The following is a 24,952-nucleotide window of genomic DNA, read 5'->3' as shown; positions in this document are numbered from 1 at the left end:
CAGCTCAGACTTTAAGAGAGAGATCTGCTCCGCTCGTTTCTTCCCGAATGGTTTTTGCTATCGATATATTTTATTAAATATGAAAAGTTCACTAACAAACCGTTCCACTGACCTTTTAATGTCATAAAAGTTTCCTGGAACGCAACACGGAAGTGAAGTAAAAGTGTTTGTTATTGCTGGTTCCAAATCTGTGCTTTTGTTCTTGGAGTCATTGACTTTGCTACCTTTGAAGATTAAGACTTTGATTTATTTCTTACAGATGAGCTTAGAATATTATATTAAAAAGGCTTTTACAAATAGATCTTCCTCTTTAGCCAAAGTTACATAAAAGTGCAGCAACAGCGCAGCTCAAGTACCGAGGAGTAACCGAGGCAGGAGGCTACAGTATGTACTGTAATGGAATCCAGGTTGACCTATTTTTGTTTAGATTCACCTTCGTTTGCAGGTCATGTCTACGGCGGTTTATGTGCTGACATTTACAAGGCCTGTGATGAATGTGAATAGCTGTTGCAGGCGTTAACCTCTCACATGAAGGGTGCTGGGTAGGGCATAGTGTCAGCCTGTTCAGCGTCTGCACCAACCACAGAGCATCCTAACAGGTCCATGTTGCAAACCTGGTGACATGGCGTCCGGACATCGAGCTCCAGCTGCCCTGTAGCACCACAGGGCTACTTCCTCTCATTAGTTTCTTCATTCATCAGTCAGACCCTTCGCCACATGCTGTTGATGTACAGTGATCCTGAAACCAAGAGCCCCCCTTTGATATGGAAACAACACAATTCATCACCTTCTCCGCTTCCCATAATACCTGGCAGCTCAACACAGACAAATTATGTTGAATATAACGATTTGCCACGTGAAGGTGCTCCGTTGAGTTACTTCTGATTTGAGTTTAATCTGAATCTAAAGGTGTGATCACAAACAGGCCGAGACTCGGAGGAGCATTTCACATGCATATCTCTGGAACTCATTTCTCTCAGCGCCTGGACGTTGCTGCGAGGTGAGGATGGGAAACGAGAGACAACGTTGTGGTGGCTACAGCTGAGAGCAGATCTATGACTCTGCCAACTGTCCTCTCTACATCCCTGCTCGGATGAGAGTTTTAACCTTGAGGGCAAGCCAACGCAGAACATATGCAAGTCATTTGTATGGAATAAATAACAGGATGATCTTCTGACAGTCAGTGCAGCTGCTCCAGGCTTTGTTGTTGGCTTAGAGGAGGCAGCTCTCTGTGCCAGGCCTCTAGTGGTCACTGTGGAAACCTGGAGCTCTCTGTAAGTTCAAGCTTAGCCTAGTTATAACCTTACTAAGTGGGGATAAAGCACCAATAAATTAAAACAGGTTGCGCCATAAAAACTTTATTATTTGGTCCCAATAACTGCCAAGAGTTGCTTTCACCTATAACTGAACCAAGTGACTACAGCTAATGTTAGCTTGTTAGCATATGAAATGTTTACACACACGTATATAAAGAGATAGAGAGACAGAGACAGAGAGAGAGAGAGAGAGAGAGAAAGATAGAGAGAAATCCTTATAGGTATATGTTTGTGGACTTACTCTACAAACATATATGGTAAAATCTGGGCGTGAAAATACTCGCACAGTTTAACACAACTTCAAATTCACAGTCCATCACATGTGAAGGGTGGAGAGCTATTTGAGAAATGTGCAGCATGTGAGTAACGGGTCATAAACTTCTGCATCTGTAGGAGCATTTGTTCTCTTTTTTGGATGTTTGATGATTCATATTCATGTTGGAGAGCTCAGATAGTGGAAGCAAACAGCTGTATGCATGTTGTTTTTCACCCAGTGATTCCACTGAGATATCTCCTGGAAAGATAAACCTTAGCACCAGATCAATAATTCCTGTCAGTCTGTCAGATCATCTTGCCAGTGCAGGTATAGATTATCGATCTGCTCATTTCCTCTATATTAGCCAAAGAGCAGATGGATTGCACATTAAAAGTCCTCAGACATGCAAATGGCCATTTATAAAAGCTTAAAAAGTTGGATTACCGTGACATCTTTTCAGGAGGGAGAACGATTTAGAATGGTCGTGATTTTCAAAAGGCCTCTGTAACCAAAAGCTGTTGGAGAGAAGACTTGTGAGTGAAATATAACCATCTTGAGTATGTGTGATGACTTCTGTATATGGGTTGATAACATTTCAGATGAATGAAGCGTCTATGCAATAAAAACTGCAGCTCAAGGTTAAGATGCTCATTAGAGAGCACAGCTAAGGAGAATCAACAAATTACACCCTCGGGAATTCAATAAGGTGCACATGTGTGTTTATGAATTAATGTTCAGCCCTGTTTTTGGATATTGGCATCCTAGTCATTCTTACCGGGACTTATTCTGGCTCAGATATTGTAACGAAAACATTCCCTGGTGCATTTAATGTAAATGGTACATTTACATTAGATGGATGAGAGAGGAACATTTTATCAGACATCTGCTCAACCCAGCTAAACTCAGATAGTTGGAACTGAAGTGAACTTGCAGAACCAAACCGAGCCGTGAACTGTTGCTAACACTGCACAGTGACTCGTGGTGGACTGTCATCCAAGAATACCACATAAAACCAAATCGCTCTTATAAAGCTATGCTGTCCCCACGGCTTTGAGCTGGGGCTTCAGAGCTTATAAAGGGGATACTGGACCCCTTTAAGAGACTTTGTGGCCTCGGGGTTAAGGTAACAGTTAATTGTTTCACTTGTGTCCTGAAGATATTTGCACTGAGCTCATGAATCAAGCATGTGACTAATGCATCAAGCCACATCCCCTTGTTCTCCTTATGCAGCACGCAGCCTGTGATTTATGGCTGGACAGTGGCCTGCAGAGGTGTTGGATTCAATGAAATACAGGGGAGAACATCTGGAAAGCCTATTAGCTCCAATTCACAGCTTGGGCCAGTTTGATAGTGATGGCTGATGCAAGCAAGCCTGGAATTGACATGCTGGTGCACACCGAGGGACACTGTGTCTTTCTCATCAAACAGACATGTGTGAACCGAGGTTGTTCATATTTTAAGTAGATCAATATTAATGGTCCCACTTAAAGCGCCAGGTGAGCTAACAAGAGCCTTAAATGAGCCTCTTCCATGTGTCCCTAATGTCTCCCAGATGTAGAGTACTTCAGTTCTTTTGGCGTCCTTGGTTGGAAGCAAAAGTAACTCTTAATCTGAAAAATGAAAAGGCCTTGATAGGATAAAGAATCCACTCCAAAGCTGCGTGACACAGCCAGTGTTACACAAGTCATTCTAGTCAAGGATAATTGGGTAAGAAAGAGCATCGGCGGGGAGTGTCTGAACAAGGTACCCCTGCCTCCACTCATCTCAGCCCCGTAATAAGAGCATGGGGAGGTGTGTTGAAATACAACCCCGTCACTATTCATCCTCACCCCCTTGATGCAACAATGACTAGCATGCAGTCTGCTTTTCATTTAAGGGAATTACCTTTGGGAGGCCAGCATACGTCTCGCAGTTGCTCTGTGTGTGTTCTTCTCATCCCCGCAGAGTTGTCTCATTAACACAGAACCCAGCAGACTTGGTTTTTAGCATAGCCCCATCTCTGTCCTGCCGAAGCCTGCAGCCTGCTGCATGGAAGCTAAAAAATAATGACTCACACATTACAGAGTCCCTGCACACAGTCCCCAGCTCTAGCACCACTCCCCAGGTCGCTGCAGAGGAGGCCTCCAGCCTCTCTAACGAGTTGACTGTAATGTTAAAGCCACTGCAGACCGAGAGCGAGAGAACATAAGAGCCAGGGGGGCGAGTGGTTATGCTTTGTGTTGGGAGAAGTAAGATGAAGTAGCACTAGCTTAACCTAATTTATGACTTTCATAAGAGTTTATGTAAGAGCTGGTGTAGCTTACCTAACGAGGCTCCTGACATGGTACATGAGTTTACATTTTCAGTACGAAGCATGATATCAGTTGTGAGTGGAGCAGCTATAACTCTTCCTCTGTAAAACAAGTTTTTCAGTTATTGAAAAAACCTAATCACTCAATCATCGGTAGGGTGGCTACTTCCTCTAGAACGCTTATGAGTTCAGGCGTCATCTCACCAGGGTGTGGCTCATATAATTTACATTTCATTAAAGCCCGCTGTGAGACATCATTGATTTCTCAGTAAACCATGAGTTTCCATGATGCAAGCTCATGGGTGGGGGGGGGGGGGGGGTAGACGTGTCACCCATCAGGAGCTGTCAGGAGCTGTCAGAGGAGAGGATCCAGACCCTTGGCTAGGAGAGGCCAGGCCAGCCAGCTGTCACCTCTCCGACACTGGCTGAGACCATCCATCTGGCTGAGAGAGGCCCACCATGGGTGGAGAGGAACTCGCCAGATCCCCGACTACATGCACATGACGGAAGGAATGCGCACACACACACACAAGCAGACATGTTTCACGTGCACATAGTCACGTGAACAAACGTTTATGCACGTGCAATGACATACATGTACTTCTCTACGCATGTACACACGTATGAACCCATACAGTGCTGTATGGCAGGGCTATTTTGGGTAATCACCAGCACAATCTGCGGTGCTGTCCACATGAATCATTCCCCCACAGACAGATCGGGGAAACAGAAGTGACACGCTGCCATCGAGCTGAACAGACACAAATAAAGAATTATAACATTTGGCTGTAACGCTCACTTTCACGTACACTAACTCTCTGTCTCCAAGAGTGAGCTTTAACAGCAGGAGGTTTTTTCCCCATATACCTATGCATCATTATGGAGTGCATACAATAACATTTGAATCAGTGGTAAGCTTTAGCTACTCCAAAATTACACATGCCACTGTAGTAGATCTATTTCCCCTTGTTAGGTTCCACCGGAATTCTTTACTGCCGTGATACTCATGTAAAGTAAAACAACATCACCGCACATTGGTCGAGCGTCAAAACACATCCACCCTGGCAATGTTTAAGTAAGAGGGGTCAGTGGAGTTGCCAGACATATGGAGAGCATTTGGACAGATCCAGACTCCGCATCAACCGCATCAAGAGTATTCTACATCTTGTTTTGGTAACATCTCATTTTCATACAAATGATAAATAGCCACAATTGTCCCCAAAATTCTGGATCTATTTTATTAAAAGAAACATGTTTAACTCAATTATTCATTTGCTATTATTAAAATTTTCAAGACAGAAATGAATGTTATTTTGACATCTGACTATAGTCCCTTTTCCATAGCACTTCAAAATGGAATTTCTATCTTCTATACAGATCTTAATTGTTCAATAAGGATTTATCAGTTAATTAGATAAAGCAATTAACCAAGGCCCAGTTTAAATGTGGGTGACCCCCATGTCAAACCTTTAGTTTCACTGAAAGCGACAATTATGGGTTTGAATTTATAACAAAGGCTCCTTGCTGTCAATGAATTCTCTAATGGAGGCTCTAAGAATGTGGCACACAGCCATCTTTTTGGTGTGAAGACTAAACAGCTAGAAATACACCACTAGAATGGCCATAGTGACCTAGTGCTGTAGTCCCATTACATTATTTCTTCCAATTATTAACATGGGTTGGTAGCCTAATTATTATTAGAGACGAGTAAAGGTGTTTAGATTCAAAGCCCGAGAATCTCTGTGCACTCGTATGCTGTATGTTATTATGATGAAGTCAAGAGATGAGAAGCAATAGCGAGCCATGAGATATGTTATTGAGGAGAGCGGGAGACTGAGATCAATGATAATGTAATCTGATGACACAGCTGAGCGAGCTGTTCCCCTCTGGTGGTCTCCACATCGACCAGTTCAGATTTGAAGAGAGTGAATTTTGTTTGGATTGGCTTTAATCTTCACATCAGACAACACGGGCGCTATACAGCAAATACTTTCCAGTATTCCACAAGAGAATTGTGTCAGGTTCTGCAAGTGCACAAGCACAGATACGTCAGCGTGGCATGTTGACAGGCAGCCTGTTCAAATAAAGAGCTGACAAAGCTCTAAACTGAGTGACTCCACTAGTGAGAAAAGTAGTTACAGAAACACAATCACATGACAACAGAAAACAAAAACAAAGTGATTCCCTCTGGTCGTTCTTAGAGACTGTCTGTCCATGGTGCTGAAAATATATATTTCCAATTGTTAAAAGGGGAAATGCATACTTTTCCACTGAAACGTTACTAACAAAGGGTCACAGAGTAGTTTTAAAATGTAGGCAAATGGAAAATGTAGTGACAACTTGTGCAGATGTTAACTTTGCATCATACAGTGCTGGTTGTTTTAAACAAAACCAGAGTTGTGCTCACTGCTAGAGAATACAGTATGTAAATCAAAGTTAGCTACTGCGTCATTCATCTATTGTATCTGTCTCAAAAGACTGCTTGCTCTGCAAGGAATTTAGCAATTTCAAATGGTTGATTTTTTTGACAAATAGCAGAAGAACACAGTCTACAGCCAGGCAAGCAGTTTTGTGCAGCTGTAGCTACATTGGCAACTGGTGCTTTGAGCTAAATGCTAATGCTTACAATGACAATGCTAAAATGATTTGCATGTAGTCCATTTTCACCATTTTAGATTAGCTTGTTACCATGCTAACATTTGCTTATTAGAATTAAACACCTGCTGAGACTGGCGGGTGTCGTTAGAGTACTGCTGCACCAATTTTCTTGGCAATCCAATCCAACAGTTGTACAAATCTGTCACCAAAAAACGGCAAGTGTTATCCTAGTGGTGGATTTAGGGGAAAAGTCAGGTGATCACTAAAGTCACTTGAATTCTTGGCCTATAGGACCAAAAAGGAGCGCCAAAAAATCACTACATTACTGTATACTACTAAAGTCAAACTAAAGTGTTCTAATGCTTGACAAAAGAGTATTATTTGTGTCTGTTTCATGCTTAGCCGTGTGCCCAAACTGTTTAGATGAATGCTCCAATTAGGCCAGGTTCTGTGTCCCTACCACAAATATGAGAGCCGTCTCCAAAGCAAAAGCCCAAACCGTACTGAAAACAAGCAAATACTCTAAGATCTTTCCTGGCCATACAGAAGAAAATATTTACTTATTGGCTTAACAATTGATGTTTCAGTGGAATTATTGCCAAGCTGTTGTGTGACAGAGAAAGTTTGCAGGCACAAAATGTGACCATATTCCAAATCCAGCGAGGCCGCAAAGGAGATGCCTGAGACTCTGTAATTAGCTTTAAGCTGTCCTGATGTGAAGGAATCCACCATGAGACACACGCAAACATGGCTGCCGCTGTGTACACCTTCATTCAGCCTGGAGGTCTAATAACCAGTGTTTATATTGTGGTCACCAGATATGAACATGGCAGCAGTGGAGTGTTTGATAGACTCTGTGTTGTTCAGACACAACCAAACAGTAGATAACATCCTCCAATTAAGTTCCTTATTAGCGGAGTAACAACAAAAGGAAAGACGTATAAATCTCAACAATGACCTGATCTAACCCCCCCCCACCACACACACACACACACACACACACACACACACACACACACACACACACACACACACACACACACACACACACACACACACACACACACACACACACACACACACACAGCAAGGCTTCAGTTAATAAGACCAAGAATTATTTCTGACTACTGAGATCATTCTGGGTTCATAGAGGACAGTCAAACAACGTTCAATCTTCTACCCTAAACCTATTTTATCTGTCCCATTTGTATCATTTATAGGTATATAAGTATTAATAAGTGTTTCCACTGTGTTGGTTGCTGCCATGGGTATAATAATCTTTCTGCCTCGGGCACACTTGAGCATAGAGGCTGAGTTGGAACCAGTCATAAACATCATCACACAAGAGGGAAACTTTTTTTATTTTTTATTTATGTAGTAAAATTATAACAATGACAAACAATGCTCAACTATCACTTCTCATAAAAGCAGGGTCCAAAGACAAACAAGGCCTTAATATAGGTATTTTATAGAGATAGGAAAGGAATATTATTTCATTATAATGTCTCAACCACATTTAACAATTTATCCGGATAATTATGGTGGGTGCCCAGGTTGCACTGTCAAAGTAAAGTGTGCAGGAGAAAGAGCCAAGAACTTTTATAGAGCTGATATTAATTGATTTGTCCTGACCTGCCCAGACCTGACCTCCTTGGGCTCGGCTTCCTCAGCGGAGGAGTCCCAAGGTCTGTCTTAACTCTGCATAAAAATAAATGAGAAGCTATGGGGCTCGTCTCTAAAACCAGAGGATATTGTTCGATTTCAGCCCTCCAGGAGGCAATTTAAACAACCCAGCATGCTAATCAACCTGGAATAAAAAAAAAGGCAGTTCTGGAGGGTGGCCCATTCTTCCTTTTTTCTCTTCTCTCCTATTGCAACAAGGCCAAAAAAAAAGGACCTAAACAATCTGAAGGGAACAGTTTAGTTGGGCATGTATCTGAAGGGACATTACACAGTGTAATGTGATTATATGATGTGGAAAATTAAACAAATACTCGTACTTAAAGATTCCCTGGACAGTTAGGCTGGCATGCCATTGTTGTATATTCTTTAAATTCGAGAAAAAACCTAGTAAAACGCCTGTTTGGTGTCACAATCATCCCAACAAAAAATATGCTTATGTAAAAATAAGTTGGCAATGGTGAAACCGTTGCTCCACTGGAAGACTCTGAGCCAGGATGGGAGCCTCCCTGCTGCCTTCAACATATCAGGGATGTCTCAGTGGAACCACATTGTGACCCGCGTCGGAGGAGGCAGAGTCTGAATCCTCACAAATAATTCAATACTCTAATATCCCCTCGGTATTCGTTGTGACCACAGAAATATGATAGTGTTCATTCTATGCGTGTGCCCTGAACCCACAGGTCAGGTGGTAGCAGATCACAGACTTCTAGTGACTCAGAGGTTAAACTAATCATGCGTGACTTTCTCACATGGCCCAACCAGTGCCTTAAGAAATCTACACCGGCTTGTCATTCAACCTAGGGGGGGGTGAACCTGCTTCTCAGGCATTTTACATCATAGCCAGTTTGACTGATGGTTTACTGTGGCAGCTTTTCACTAAACTCACCTTTAATTATGCAGACCTACAACAAAGTCCTGGACACTGCCTTTATTCAGCTCCTCATAAACACCCTGCCCTCCTTGAACTCAAAGCAATATGACATATCGGTACGCTTTAGAGAAATGTTCTGCAATCAATTCCTGTAAAGCTACATTTAACCATCACATTTTTTCAACTGTTTATTAGTTAAGCTTCCCTCTATAGCTGAGATTGTCCTTCAACTCTCTCAGTGTTAAGAGGATTATGAAAAAAAACAACTAATTTCTTATCAGTTCATGACTAGAGGTAAGAGCTAATAAACACTGCCCCCTACTGACACAAACACATTCTTACATTTACTAACATATATCTGCTCCACACTGTCAGTAGATTTTGTGTATTGGTTATGCTATGCAGTCAAACACATCAGTTTGTCATATTTTGTTTTATTTTATAATTTCAGCAATCATTCCACAATATTTATTTTAAAACAGAGAAATCTTAGCTTTCATCGTCGTAAAAAAAGAAAATAAACTATTTTATTCCAGCAATAAATTGGCATAAACAAGCTGGTCTCAATAAAATCAAAGGAGTGCATAAAACATTTTTAAAAACACTGAAGAACAAATATTTCACGATGGTCCATCATTTAGATCTCAGATTTAAAAGTGGATTCCTAGTATATTGTCATATGCGTACAGCACCACATACATTCAACAGTCCTTTATCAACCCACAGGGAATATTTGATGCTCGTGATGATTTTATTCTCCTACAACACCTTGAATAAAGCATTTCGCTTCTTAAAAAAAGGCAAAGATCTGCTGTTATAACCTCGTCACAGTCACAGGGCGTCCAATTCAGTTTACAATAATTCTATCCGGTGAGTTTTTCCTGTTAGGAAGCGAGGGTCCTGGGACAGACGACGTCAATATGCTGTACAGATTGTGATTTGTAATTCCCGGCAACACAAATAAATCTAATTAAATTGAAAGATCACCACAAAAGTCTTCTGTATAATAAGGTCACAATATACCAGATTAGTGCTGTTAAAGTGATTAGAGTTAAACATATACATTCTTATTTATAATAGCTTAATTCATAGGAAAACCCCATACATGTAGCATCATTAGTCAATACGTCATAGTATCAGTAAAAAAGACAAACAATTTAAAAAAAAAAATGTTTACATTGCAGCTGGTATTCAAACACATCATACGAATAATAATAAAATAAGCTAAGAAGTTAAAAGTAAGAGCACCAGAATATCAGAAGAGCAAGTTAGAAACCATCCTTTTTCTGTGCAAGTTTAACTTATGGTTCCCTTCACCTCCCTTCACCAACATCTTGCAACCTGACTGTTGCAAGATGTTATCTCTCTTGTTATTTTGGCATCACTTGTAAAAAAAGAAAGAGATAGATGAACAATCTACTGCTTTCAACCTACAAACTTTTCCACTGTGTAATTGTCTGCTTCTTTCCTCAGTGGCTCTGATTGAATGTACACCACTTCCTACAACCCCGCAGTTAATATTTGTCTGCATTTCTGACTGCCTTGAAATCCCTCCATTCTTTTTTAACTCTGCCTTTACGTCTTTGTATTGATCTTATTCTCTTTGCCTGCCGTGTTGTATTTACAGCTTAACTTTCACTATCTGCTTCCTTCTTAAATCTCTCCCTGTTTGCCAAGCTGCATGAAGGCCTACGCAACAACTTCATCTTTCTTTTCTCCTGCTCTCATTGCCTTGCTTCTCTCTGTTAAGGCCTGACTGGACCTCCTTTTTGATCTTCAACAGCTTCTCCCTGGCCTTTATCTGACTACCCCTCTGTCTCATTTGAGTCAGTGGAGGTCTTGTGCTTTTCTTCTTCTTCATCTGGGTGTGCATGTTCAGTGTCTGGTGTCTCTTGACAGGTATCGGTGTTCCTGTTGTCTGGTTTTGTTTGTGTGGGGCTCGGAGGTTGCTTGGAGGTGTCTGAATACATATCCTGATCACTATCTGTTTCTTCATGTTTACCTACACTATCTGTTTTACTTTCATCTTCTTGCTGGTTGTCTTTGCTTGTGTTTCTATCTTCTTGTGAAAAGTCTAATTCTAGGTCCTGTAAAATTGGATTTGAACCTCTCTGATCAGGAACGGAGGGTTTGTCCTCGCTAGAGTCGTCTGATTCATTTCTTTCCCCTTGTCCTGATGAGTCAGATTTACTGACATTTTTCTCTGCAGATTCTCCAGTGACCTGATCTGAGTTGGCGACTCCCTCGTGTTCACCAGGTGTATCTTTAGGTGCCATATTCGGAGAGCTTTCGGTTGTATGTGGCTGATCAGCAGGAGAAGTTTCAGCACCGGCAGGAGCAGACTGAGCTTCCTTACTCTCATTCTCCTCCTTCTCTGGCTCTGAAACAGACAGTAAAATAAGTCTGAAAAGTATAAAAAGTGCACCTAACTGCTAAGAATTTGCGCAAGGATTACATTTTTCATAGTTTTCTATAGATTGAGTGCAACTTAAAATAAATATTGGTTGTTTTGGTAGTTGCTTGCTAACCATCAATGTTTGTTAACTAACAAAAGTTACCTCTCTGCGAAGTCCGTCTATGATGGTTTGGCTCAAACTTCTTTCTAATACTTGAGACATACCCTGGAAAGAGTGGACAGCACACACATTAATTTTCAGAACTCTTTCTACTATGCATAAGTCATAAAATAATCCATTAAATGAATGGAACTTCAGCTGCATCCTTTTGTGTCCGTTATGACACAGTATCCTGGGTGTTTCATCCAGAGCTGCTGTACATAGAGGCTACTCACACTGCTGTTCTGGACTGTAGGAAAATGGTTTTGTACCTGAAGTATTTTGCTTTTACGTCTTTTTTTCTTTATATGAATGTTTTTCCCTGTGGCTATTCTGAATAGAGCTCAGATATTGTAGTTTCCAAACCTGGCTTTTCAGAAGAGAAGGTGACTTGCGGACCAGACTGCGCGTCCTCACTGGAGTCGTCCAACACATCAGCATGGTCTGGTCCATTTTCCTTCTCAGTGTCTGAGGGGTTGCTCTGTGGGACTTCTTCTCCTGCAGGCTCACTGTGCTGGTCTGCATCCGCACCACCTTTGTCGTTAATAGCGTGTTTATTCAGATCTTGGAACTCAGTACGCAGAGGAGACGCCGTTTCCTTATGCTCGTCTGTGTTATTTTCTGAACCTGAAACACAGAAAAAAAACATTGAAGTAAGAGGAAGCTTTAAAGCACACAGAAACAGTCAAAACTAACCAGTAAAGAGCAATGTTTGATGTTAATAACTAGTAGTTCTGACACAATACATGAATTAATTAATTAATTAGTTGATCAAGACAAAAAAATAATTAATAACATTAATACTCAAAGTCACCGTAACAGCAAAAAATGACAAACATTAACTGGTTCCACGTTCTGAAGTCTGAGGACTTCCTGCTTTTCTCTTTCCCATATTACTGTTAATTGAACTCTTTTGGCTTTTTGACTGTTGATCAAACAAAACAAGCTACAACGTTTTAAGATGACAACTTGGATTTAGGGAACATTTCCTTATTTTGAACATATAATAAATAAAGTTTTAAGGCATATTTATGCCTTTAATTGTTAAGTATTTAGCTTTTATATCTTTTTTTTTTTCATTGGAATGTTTTTCCCCGGGGCTTTTCTGAATCAAGCTCAGATATTGTAGTTTCCAAACCTGGCTGTTCAGAAGAGATGGGGACTTGTGGACTGGACTCCGTGTCCTCACTGAGGTCGTCCCTCACACTAGGAGGGTCTGGATCATTTTTCTCCTCAGAATCTGAGGGGTCGCTCTGTGGGACTTCTGTAGGCTCTCTTTGCTGGTCTGCATCCGCATCACCTTTGTCGTTAATAGCGTGTTTATTCTGATACGGGAACTCACTACGCAGAGGAGACACCATTTCCTTATGCTCGTCTGTGTTATTTTCTGAACCTGAAACACAGAAAAAAAACATTGAAGTAAGAGGAAGCTTTAAAGCACACAGAAACAGTCAAAACTAACCAGTAAAGAGCAATGTTTGATGTTAATAACTAGTAGTTCTGACACAATACATGAATTAATTAATTAATTAGTTGATCAAGACAAAAAATAATTAATAACATTAATACTCAAAGTCACCGTAACAGCAAAAAATGACAAACATTAACTGGTTCCAGGTTCTGAAGTCTGAGGACTTCCTGCTTTTCTCTTTCCCATATTACTGTTAATTGAACTCTTTTGGCTTTTTGACTGTTGATCAAACAAAACAAGCTACAACATTTTAAGATGACAACTTGGTTTTAGGGAACATTTCCTTATTTTGAACATATAATAAATAAAGTATTAAGGCATATTTATGCCTTTAATTGTTAAGTATTTTGCTTTTATATCTTTTTTTCTTTATTTGAATGTTTTTCCCTGTGGCTATTCTGAATCAAGCTCAGATATTGTAGTTTCCAAACCTGGCTGTTCAGAAGAGATGGGGACTTGTGGACTGGACTCCGTGTCCTCACTGAGGTCGTCCCTCACATCAGCAGGCTCTGGTTCATTTTTCTCCTCAGAGACTGAGGGGTCGCTCTGTGGGACTTCTGTAGGCTCTCTTTGCTGGTCTGCATCCGCATCACCTTTGTCATTAACAGCGTGTTTATTCAGATCCGGAGGGGGTTAGGGTTAGGGGTCAAAATAAACCAGTAACGAGCAATTTGTGATGGTAATGACTAGTAGTTCTGACAAAACACATTGATTAATGAATTAGTTGATCAAAAAATAAATAGTTAATAACATTAATACTAATAACCGATAAATACTCAAAGCCACTTATACAGCAAAAATGACAAACATTAACTGGTTCCATCTTCTGATGTGTGAGGACTTCCTGCTTTTCTCTTTCCCATATTACTGTTAATTGAACTCTTTTGGCTTTTTGATTGTTGATCAAACAAAACAAGCTACAATATTTTAAGATGACAACTTCGATTTAGGGAACATTTCTTATTTTGGACATATGATAAATAAAATGATTGATTGATCAATACATTAAAATAAAATAAAAAAACAGTAGATTGAGTGCAAATCAAAATAAATATTGGTTGTTTTGGTAGTTGCTTGCTAACCATCAATGTTTGTTAACTAACAAAAGTTACCTCTCTGCAAAGTCCGTCTATGATGGTTTGGCTCAAACTTCTTTCTAATACTTGAGACATGCCCTGGAAAGAGTGAACAGCACACACATTAATTTTCAGAACTCTTTCTACTATGCATAAGTCATAACAAATAACTTTTGCGTTTGTGTAACCTTCTTTTGGTTGCTCATCTTGTGTGCCCGTACAATCTATTGTAAAACAAAAAAAATGGAATTAAACAAACAATGCTTCCTGGTTCAGTTCATAATGGTTTCAATCAATCATAATTTGTGATAATTTTCCTGAAATTATCTCAATAAAATCACTCTATTATGTATAAAAAAAATGACTGTACTGTACTGTATTGTACACAAAATATCCACCCACATAGAAATAAGGGCAGACATCATGGAAGTCATTAAAGGCTTCACATACTAAGAATTTTCATTATTATTATAGATATTATTATTATTATTATTATTATTATTATTACTAAAATCGTATTATATCAATAATTATTTCAAAATAAAATCCACTTATTGTCAACGCTTCCGTTTTTCAGTAATGTGGCTGAGGCATAAGATAGACATTTTGTTTTGTAAATAAAATAAAAAAGACAATTTTATTTTACCATTATCAGAATTAGTTTTTTCCCCCCATCAATTTGCTTTAAACTTAGGTTTTGCTACTGTTATCACATATAAACACATTACTTAGCAGCCTCTGCATTTTACCATGTCACGGTATGATCCCTGTCTTATTTTTGGTTGCTAGAAGGTTGTTCATATTCATATTACCTTGGTCCAACTGGGGAAGTCGCTGAGTAGAGGGAAGAGTTGATGCTCGGTGAACAAGAGGCCTCGACTCTTCATCATGAGTCTCTTTTGGCCCTGAAACAGAATCAAATACAAAATATATTATCACTCCCCGAGAAAAAGAACAAGATCAAATGAGTTCTTGGACGATATGACCTTTAAGCTGACCAACGTTTTCACGTGAGAGCCGTGGACTGCATCAAAGTTGACCACAGAGCGCATCTATAGGCATCATTATGCATCATCACGATACGAATTAAAAAGAGATTCAACAGTGGATGCATCATGGTTCAGCCTAACATCAATATTCCAATCAAATTAGTGAAAAGTAGGTTATGAACAAAGGAACGATTACTTAATCGGGGCCGACTTGGACCCATGACATTTTGTACAGGGTTTCTGGAAGGCAGGGTTAGCAATAGGTTTGTTATGAACTTCTGCAAAAATATCTGTCATATATATTCTATGATTTACTCTCCTTGTGCGTTTTTTATGCAGATCTGGTTCCAGATGCAAATCATTAAAGATTTCAAAACATGCTTAATTATTATTGATTTATCTATCTATCTATCTATTTAGACTAAAGGGTTGTGCAACTTTGGAGGTATTTGCTCTGAGTGCTTTCTAGCTCTTATCTGCAACATTCCCTGTACACAATGAACTGTGTACAGGGACTGCTACACCCTTTAACTGTAGCGCAACTAAAGGGTGATAAAATCAATATCTCAAAATCTAACACTCATTTTTCAGCTGGTGGCAATACCTGATCATCGTTTTACTGCACATTTTCTGTACAGAAAAGAGAAAGAATGAAAAGAGAAAATAGGAAAACACAAGTACACAGTGGAGCTTAATGTATTGTTTTGTAAAAATTAAAATGGTACTAGGTTCCAAAGTTCTGTTAATTAAATTGTCTTTTGTCTGTGTGTCTCTGTTTCTCTATCTTTTTCTCTCCCAACGGGGCCAAACTCACTTTGCCTTGAAAACTTATATAAGAAAGATATTTCTACATTGCCCCCGCGGCAACACTTTGGGCAGCCAAGGTCGTGTACATAGGTCAGGGTTCTAATGTACATTTTCATTGCTTTTCCACAACTTTCTTCATTTTGATGAGAAACTATGCATGAAACACTAAAATGTTGCTGCTCAACTACTTGAGCAGCATCCAAACAACTTTTTTTTTTTCCAGTATCATTTCTGTTCACCTCTTGTTCTCTCATCTGAGTAGTACTGAGCCGATTAGTCAAGATTAATTTGATTTATCTATTGAGAGACATTTAATATAAACAATGTTTTGACAATCAATTAATCATCTTAGTCATTTATGAGGGATGAATGCCAAACAATTGCTGGTTCAAGCATACATAAAATATCATACCTTCTGTTCCTCTATCAGGTGTTAACCGTTTTTCCAAATCATCTTTTGCAAAACATGCTGGAGCCAAGAGCGAGAGGACAGAAAAAGAAGAACAGTATGGTTTAGTAGAATACAATGTCGAGACTAGAGTTAATAAAACAGCTGCTTGTATTGAATAATACTGCAACTAATACTTCCTATACACACTGTATGAACTTTTGATCTCTAGATGACAAAGAACTTTGCCCCATATAAAACTTAAAAAAAAAAATAGAACTTATTATCTTATTTAGTCAACTGTTACACATAGCTCTGAATACATGGACATCGGTGTATATATACTCTATATATACTGGTTGCTGAAAAACATAATCATAAAACATTTTGGGATCAATTTTTCTGGTTAAGTTGTAATTATTTTTATCTTTACCTTTATGGCGTAGTTTGCAGTACAGTATGGCCAGGCCAACGAGGAGTAACACAGTAAGTGCAATGACTCCGATGGCAATCAGCGGTACTGATGAACTTTTGTCTGCACAGAAACACAAAAGTTAAACCTACTGGAGCTTTTTATAAAATTACATTCAGTACTTTAACAACATTCAAGTAGTACCGTAAAACTGTACATATTAGTCTAGATTTTCTACAAAGATCAAAGTCTCTTTCAAATTCAGTGCCATTGTCAATGCTGTTTTGCAGGTATTGTTTCTTAATAAAACCCATCAGTAATTGTGGCCTAATTATACAAATAGTCTTTGTTAATTAGCTTCTAAAAGTTCATCTGAGAGTATAACTGATGCCTTAGTGAAATCTTACCTGGGTAGCAATCATTTGCAGTGAATGTAGCTGTTTCACTACTCAGAGGGTTGCTCACATTACAACTGTACTCTTCATCATCATGTTGATCCCCCAGAGATATTTGTAAGTTTGGGCCAGGCTGAATAATTCCACGTGTTGTCCACTCAAACTTTATTAAGGACTGAGGTCGTCTGGGCTCTGCAGAGCACACCAGATTTCCAGATATGTTAGAGCTGCCTCCATCGTTCATCTCACAGGATATGGTGGGGTTGGCGACCTTGTCTTAAAGAAACGAATACATACATTCATCAATTATTATAGCACAAAATTAAATAAATACATTTAATAGCACATAAAGTGCTTAATTAGCATCATAAAACAGGATCAAATATAAAACAAAACTACTGAGAAAGCAGATGTTGCTGTTTTCTGTTCCTCTGCTTCTATGTTTAAATGTATAAATAGGTGTAGGCAACTATAACTACTTAGTTTAAGGTTAGGAAAACATCATGGTCATGATAAATAACTTACAGTTACAGTTACAGTTTGGTTAGGGCAAGGCTAACACACTTTCAGAGTGTCATGACAACACTGACTATTGGTACAGGACATGAGAAATGCCAATAATACCCTTCGCTTATTGCTGCAATATAAAAAAAGTCATAGTAATTCTTACTATGGCACTAAATGTAAGTGTATATTGCCCCTGGACAAAAGCCCAATATCTTCTTTTGAGGAAAGTCTCTGAACAGATCATAAAAAATATATACAATCTATGACATTTTTATTACCCATTTTTACAGGTGACATATTAAAAGATAAGACTGGATTTGATATCTGGATCTCATCATGACATTGTTGGGTTTGGGAAAGCAGTCCTGTCTGTGGGGTCTCTGCCCTGACCAGAAAGCACCAGCATGTTCACTCTGTTTACAATGCATGTTTCACTAAATAATACTGTCAATTTGCCAATTTCAAACTAATAACTGTTTGAATGTTGCCCATACCCCTTTCAGGTTTTATTGTTTTCTAATAGTGAATCTCAAGCTTTTCTTAAATTGACCAACAGAAACAATTCACTCTTGAACGTTAAAACAAATCCATTCAAAGCTAATTAAACTTAAGTCAAGTGTATTTGCGACCACTTTGGTCAATATTTGGTGGAAGCTCCTTTAGCAGCATAACAGCCTTGACTCTGTGAGAAAAGGAATCAGGTTTGCACATCTGACCTCTTCAATTTCCCACTATTCTTTTGTACTGAACTGCTGGGAAATAAATCTTAAGTCGTCCTTCTATTGTCAGTTGCAGTAGGTTTTCCTCAAGATATCTCTGTAGTTTGCGTCATTTATTTTCCCTCTGCCTTAACGATCCTTCCAAGGCCATCAATGTTTGCCGTTACCGCTGCGGTGTGGTGTTTGGCATTTAATTTGATGTTTACAAAGCTCAGGTTTCAGCTTCATCTTTACCATTTGGCTACAAAGCTGCAATGGGAAAAGTAATCAAGCAACAGCTGTTGCACGCACAGTGTCTCCCATTGCCGGCATGGAACTCTGACCATAAAGAGTTTTCTGTTGATCAATGTCTAAGAGAAGTAGTAAAACAATAAAACATGAAAAGATACAATATTTCTCACTGGCAGTGGTATTATCTATTAAGGATTAAAATTTTTGCAGGTTGCTTTTTTTCTTTGTGTGTTTGGTCATATTTTTAAAGTAATTTAAGGACATGGAGTTGCTATAGCAACACATCAACTTTTAGTTATATAATGCAGGTACCTTTGTTGCTCGGTTAACTGCATATAACCACTTTTTGAAAAAGGTAAAAAAAAAAAAAAAACATACCTATGACCTGCAATTTATAAAGTGAACGATGCAACCTTTTGTTGATGTCGACTTCCAGCTCATAGTCTCCGCTGTCTTCAAATCTGAGGTCAGTGATATCGAGTTCTGCAGAGGCCCAGCCGAGAGTGATCCTGTTTTCATATGGGTGGTACACTTCTTGCTCCTTGCCGTTAAACTCTGCCACTTTGTTGCCGTTATGTTTCCACAGAATTCCATCAGGATGTCCAGCGATGTCTGGCAGCAACAAGACCTTCCCTCCCTTGAGCGCATATTTTGGAGACTGTCCAGCAACTAGACAGAGAGAATAGAGACTTATAGAGACATGCAGCATCATGTGTGAGAGTACATTTGTAACATTAAAGGGATTGATGACAACTCAATACCTCAGCACAATGAGTTGCCAATTCATTCGGTGTACATCTGTACAATCTTATATGATCCACAAATAAATCAGCAATAAACCCTATTTCTATTAATCTAAAATGTTCAGTATTTGCTTACACTGTGTTGGATGGTGTTGATTCAAATCAACAATCATTTTTGAGACTAGTGAGTGTTGGTGGTGTACTGGACAGCATTATACAGGGTCTACTTACTATCCTTTTGTCGAGATTTGCATTTTACAGTTTTCTACTCAGGATGGAGTTTGCTCAGTTGTCATGGAGACAGCTGTCATAAGGTTTCCCGGATATGCAAATTACTTGTTGTCTGTCTCTCCATGGACTGTCCAATAGGCAAAAATGCCAAAAAGTAAAAAACGTAATTTGTGTTTCTTGTACTTTGGTTGAGGACTTAGCTCAGCTCCCTTCTTCCAGCTTCTCAATTGTTAGGCTATCTTGCTTTCTGAATATGTTTTAGTTATTGAGTGTAAATAACATCACATCTGGCATTTTTTCATGTTTTTCTGACATGTTATAGACTTTAATCAGCAACCGAAACAAAACATCAGCTATCAGTAAAAAAAAAAAAACAGAATCCAGTCACAGCATGAATGAGTCAAAATAAAAGGTTGGCAAAAGAAAGAAACTGACAGATTGCAATCCACCCACATGCAACACCACCGTATAACATAACTTAAATAACTTTGAGCTATCTCAGTGTCAGCTGAGCAAACTCCTTCTTCTAATGAAGACCAGGAAATGCAGTTGAATTCCACGGAAGAAGTTAGTCCGACCATAAATCGAGATTATTTCGTCACAACTTTAAAGATAATTTATAAAATAAGAGTACACTGACTACAGCCTCAAAAAGTACCACATAACACCTATCTTGCATATAGTCTCATCAGAAAGGATCATTTAACAACAACATAGTGGGATGATTGCAGAGGTGTTATTAGATTGTCTAAACATTAGCATACATAGTTATAACACATTTTAAAAAAAAGAAAGGATCAGGTGTATTTCTTGGTAATCCCTTAGTATTCAGAAGTATTGCTGTATTGTATTCCAACAATAAATTAGGCTATACATGAAACAGTGGATTGTTTTATGTCATTAGGTTAATAGTAGTGCATGTCATACCACAGACACAGAATTATTACCTGCAGTTAGATATGAATCTACTGTGGGCCGACTCAACTTTAGGCCTTCAAGGAGGCTTGGCTGTACTTTTCATGTCGACAAAAAAAACACATTTTGAACTATAACCATTTAACAAACTCACCTAGGCACGAGGTCATACAGATGAAATAGCACAGGAAAAGACGACCATCCATTTCAAAAGTATCGCAAGCAAAAATTCAGCCGCAGGTTTACATTTACTTTCACTTTGTCGCAGGTGTGGCGGTGATACAGGTGAAACGGGAGAAACAGGGAAACTGTCTTCCTTCCCGGTGAGTTGAGTCGAAAAGTTCATAGGTTGTTATTTTTTTTAAGTTGGGACAGGATTTAAACAAAACTCTGGAGAGTATCTGCGCAGGTAATCCAAGGGGCGGGTTTGCGGTCTACAGGTTGTGAGACAACCACCGAAAGTACTTTGTCCCAAGGAACACTTGACGGGCACACCTGATTTCACTGACTTTCAAAATAATTGGAAATCTGACCATTTAAAGACCACACATCAACAGTAGGTATAGTAATCACCTCAGCAGTTTTTAAATAACACTTTAAAAACTTCCCAGTGTAAATGTATTTACACTGAAATACATTTACACTGGAAAGTGTAATATGTGTTTGTACTGAAAGTATAACTTTAGTTTGGTTTTTCACGAAATTTCAGTATTGAGGTGACAAATACATGGCTAACCATTATAATTTTTTCAATTATATTATTTCACACATAGACTTTGTTTTGATGTCATAATTTAACGACTTTTGTTACTGGAAATGTCGCCTTCATATCAATGCGTTTTATTTTGAAAATATACCGGAAGCTTGACCCTTTTTGTTTTATTTTTTAATTGTTGTTCGGGAACGTGATTTTGTTGCGGTAGAAATATGTGAGAAATATGAGTATAAGGAATAAACCTACCTGAAATCAAGCTGGATAGTTTTCTTCTCTCATCTTTAAAACAAAGGTTTGTAATGTTTTTAAACATGTTTGCAGTGCTGAAATAGGACAATTAATATTTGCCTTGGATTAAGACATCTCTTCATGTATTTAATCATTAATAATTGTTTGAATTAAATAAAACTATTTATATTGATCACTGGATGGCGGTGTTCACAGGAAGTTATCTAAAAACAGTAATGCAAAGACTGTGTGTGTGTGTGTGTGTGTGTGTGTGTGTGTGTGTGTGTGTGTGTGTGTGTGTGTGTGTGTGTGTGTGAAATAATAATAAAAATAGAACATTTGGTGCAATGGCTTTAGTTTGGTTCCTAAAAAAAGTCACACCTCGTGCTGGTATGCATTTCTAAGTTATTATTATATGCATATATTGATTTCATCCAAATATTGCTCAGCATGTTTTGAAATCTTCATGATAACTGAAAGCCATGAAACAATGTCCAGTATGTCTTGGTTACTTCTTATATACCAATTAGTACATCATTTTTAATCATATAACATAGTGATTCACTGGTAGTATTCCAAAGTGGCATACATTTACAAGAAATTAACATAGCAATGCATCCAAAAAAATGATCTTCTTAATTATCACTTTTCTTGGGCTGTTCACAGGAGTCTGTATCATTGGCACTCTGAAGGAGATGTTATTCTGTGTATGTGTGTGTAGGACTTCATGAGTGTCACACTGCCGTGGTGCGACACTCCCATCGGTAAAACACACTCCTCCGTTAACGCCCTCGGGAAGAGTCCCAGCACATCACTGTGGAGATAACTTGGTTCTTGTTATCCCGTCCCCCAGTGATGAAGAGTTTGTTGTTACAGGCAGCGATGGCGCAGCTCGCCCTCTCGCCTAGACGGGTCACAAGGCACCACGAGTCTGACAGAGGTGAGTAGCAGTACATGGCATGCATGGCACCACCTGGGAGCAGGCAGAAAAAAACATTAAAGTTAATAAATATAGACACACATATATACAAATATGCATTTCCGTTTCTCACACAATAAGCCAGACACAGATGATCTTTGAGCAAGTTTTCTTAATCTTGAGAGTATGTCTACACTTCTTTTCGAACATTGTGCTCATTTCATTTTGGAATGAAACTCTTCAAATACACTAACAGTGATGGAGGAAGTATTTTGTTATTTAACCTAAAAAAAGACTTCTTTACAAATAAAAATGTCATTAAAGTAAAACACAATGCATCATATTTTATGTGCTTTGAACAAACTGTAAAATCCTAATCTGTAGAGTAACTAGAGACTAAAGTTGACAAAATAATGAAGTGGCGTAAATATATATAGATATAGATATAATGAAGCATGAAATGAAAAGATGCTTACGTACAGTACTAATATCTCTGTTTGAGTAAACATACTCAGTAACCATCCACCACTGCCAACTTACCAACTATATAGATGCAGTCCTTGAATGTGACTGCATTAGTGCATTTGGTTTCGAGGGGAATGGGCGCCCGCAGTTCCCAGCTGTCAGTCCCAGGTTCCCAGCACTGAACCCTATCAGTTGCCAACTTTCCATTCGGCCCGCCACCAATCACATAGATCCATCTGTCAAAACTTGCAGCAGCAAAGGAGCTCACGCCTACTGCAAGAGGTGTCACCTGCAAGCAGATCCAAAAGGGTATTTATTGTTATGGACAATTTAATAGGCAAAGAAGTAAATATGGGAGTTTTATTGTTTTGAAGCAGTGCATTCTATGGACTGTTAGATATTTAACACCTAATGAACTCAATCACAGTATTGTATTTAATTGTTATTATGGAGTTCCAAAGTATTCTATGATAATAAAATAAATGAAATATATATATATATATATATATATATATATATATATATATATATATGGGAAATATTAAGAGGAAAATAAAAATATATTTCCAAACGCCACTTTTCAATTAAATTAAAATGTTATTTTCCAGACTTTCATCCATCCTATCACATGGCCCCTTTCTCTTCATTTTTGCATGCTCCACAGCTGCTACCAGGAAAATCCATTGAGAATTACATTTCAAGTAATTCTGAATGCTGCTAATGAAAGGTGACTTTTGAAAAGGGGCATGCTGAAATAGAATGGCTATAATGAAATCGGAATTCAATCCGAACTCTGAGGAAGACTGAAATTTTTGTTGGAATGCTACTTTGGAGGAGCAGGACCAAGCTGTAAACATAGGAAATTTATATTGTAAATATGTTAGCAAACATTTGCCTAATTACACATGTATAATGTTTACCTGTGCCCAGCGGTTGTGAAAGGGATCATAGGCCTCCACGCTATCGAGTCTCTGAACACCATCAAATCCACCCAGTGCATACACCTTTCCCCCATGAACTGCCATCTTGTGTCTCCAGCGCCCAGTTATCAGGGGCTCAATTTGAATCCACTTGTCCAGGGCCCCATTATATTTCCAAACATCGTGCTGTGTCTCTTTACCTCCTGCAACAACAGAAGCATTACAAAATATGTATGTATGTCACTGAATCTTTAGTGAAAGTATGTGCTCTACATTTGGCCACACATTTATAATTCTGATGTAAATTCCCATGATCTGGTCTGACCTTTCACAGTATACGTGACGCTGAACAGTTAAAGTAACCACAGCTGGGGTGTCAGTTCCTGAGTTGGGAAACACCTAAACCCACAGCAACTGTAACTGCAGATATTTTCTGTTGTTTTGTTCAGTTGCTCGCTATGGATTCACTGATTATGATGATTCTTTAGCTAAGCTAAGCTTAGGTACATTTATAAAAACATGATTACATGATGAAGATGCAAGAAAAATGAATACATCAGAGACGACCTACAGAAACCAAAACTTTTCAGATACATAATCAGTAGACGGGGAACAATTTCACTTTCATCTGCACAGCAGGGGATCTCCTTTACATATTACAGTAGCTTAGCATCTTTATATAATACTTGAATGGGGATTCTCTCACCAGATATATACACTTCATTGCGGAAGGTGATGCAGGAAAACTCAACCCATTTCCTGTTTTGGGATTCATCCTCCATCTCTGTCATTGGGAGCCTGGCAACCTCCAGCCTGCTACGTCTGAGGGGGTCCAAACAGGTGACAGTGGAGATGAAGCGTTCATCTTTAGTGCAGCCTCCAATGATCAGGAACACCTCCGACAGAAAGTGCCGCACACGGGGCTTTGTTCGTTCAGAAACCACCTATACACATGTTATACAAGTACACATCACATTAAACTATAAAACGATGAAATACAGCAGTGATTTTGATCACAAAATGATTGTTTTATTCTAACAAAATGACTATTTGTGCAACACGGAAAATATGTAACATTTTAAAGTGTAGTGTGTAGCTGTTGCCACTGGTGGATAAAGTGATCCTACCAGCATTTTCTTAAGTAATAATCATGTCAGATGTTACATCACATTTTTTGTTCTTCCCTGCATACTGACCTCTCGGCCGGAGAGGTGATAGATGCGGGCCTCTTGCAGCAGGGGAAAAGCCTCGC

The 24,952-nt window shown here is 38.9% G+C and overlaps 2 protein-coding genes and 1 long non-coding RNA gene across 3 annotated transcripts in view; all 3 read right to left on the bottom strand.

The window, feature by feature from the left end:
• Positions 1–9,441: 9,441 nt before the first annotated feature.
• Positions 9,442–16,377, bottom strand: LOC129104560 (clumping factor B-like). Its single transcript, XM_054615286.1, has 8 exons — positions 16,325–16,377; positions 14,929–15,021; positions 14,305–14,340; positions 14,153–14,215; positions 12,708–12,962; positions 11,936–12,196; positions 11,573–11,635; positions 9,442–11,394 (listed from the first exon to the last, which is right to left on the bottom strand). Exons 5-8 carry the CDS (start codon positions 12,928–12,930, stop codon positions 10,820–10,822), a joined length of 1,122 nt encoding a protein of 373 aa, XP_054471261.1. The 5' UTR covers positions 12,931–12,962; positions 14,153–14,215; positions 14,305–14,340; positions 14,929–15,021; positions 16,325–16,377; the 3' UTR covers positions 9,442–10,819.
• Positions 16,378–16,761: 384 nt separating this feature from the next.
• On the bottom strand, positions 16,762–18,993 carry LOC129104559 (uncharacterized). The gene is made up of 3 exons (XR_008531803.1): positions 18,943–18,993; positions 17,120–17,383; positions 16,762–16,835 (listed from the first exon to the last, which is right to left on the bottom strand). It is a non-coding gene; the product is annotated as an uncharacterized LOC129104559 (long non-coding RNA).
• A 2,826-nt stretch (positions 18,994–21,819) lies between these two features.
• LOC129104737 (kelch-like protein 6) overlaps positions 21,820–24,952 on the bottom strand; it is a 10,389-nt gene continuing 7,256 nt past the window's right edge. The window contains 6 exon segments of the mRNA XM_054615557.1: positions 21,820–22,184; positions 22,187–22,369; positions 22,856–23,069; positions 23,701–23,903; positions 24,407–24,644; positions 24,897–24,952. Of these exon segments, the coding sequence (XP_054471532.1) occupies positions 22,072–22,184; positions 22,187–22,369; positions 22,856–23,069; positions 23,701–23,903; positions 24,407–24,644; positions 24,897–24,952 (1,007 nt within the window). The 3' untranslated portion in view covers positions 21,820–22,071.

This window comes from Anoplopoma fimbria, chromosome 16 (assembly GCF_027596085.1).
Source record: "Anoplopoma fimbria isolate UVic2021 breed Golden Eagle Sablefish chromosome 16, Afim_UVic_2022, whole genome shotgun sequence".
In the NCBI taxonomy this organism is placed as follows: Eukaryota; Metazoa; Chordata; class Actinopteri; order Perciformes; family Anoplopomatidae; genus Anoplopoma; species Anoplopoma fimbria.
The sequence above is the reverse complement of the archived record's forward strand: the minus strand, read 5'-3'. Positions and strand labels throughout refer to the sequence as shown.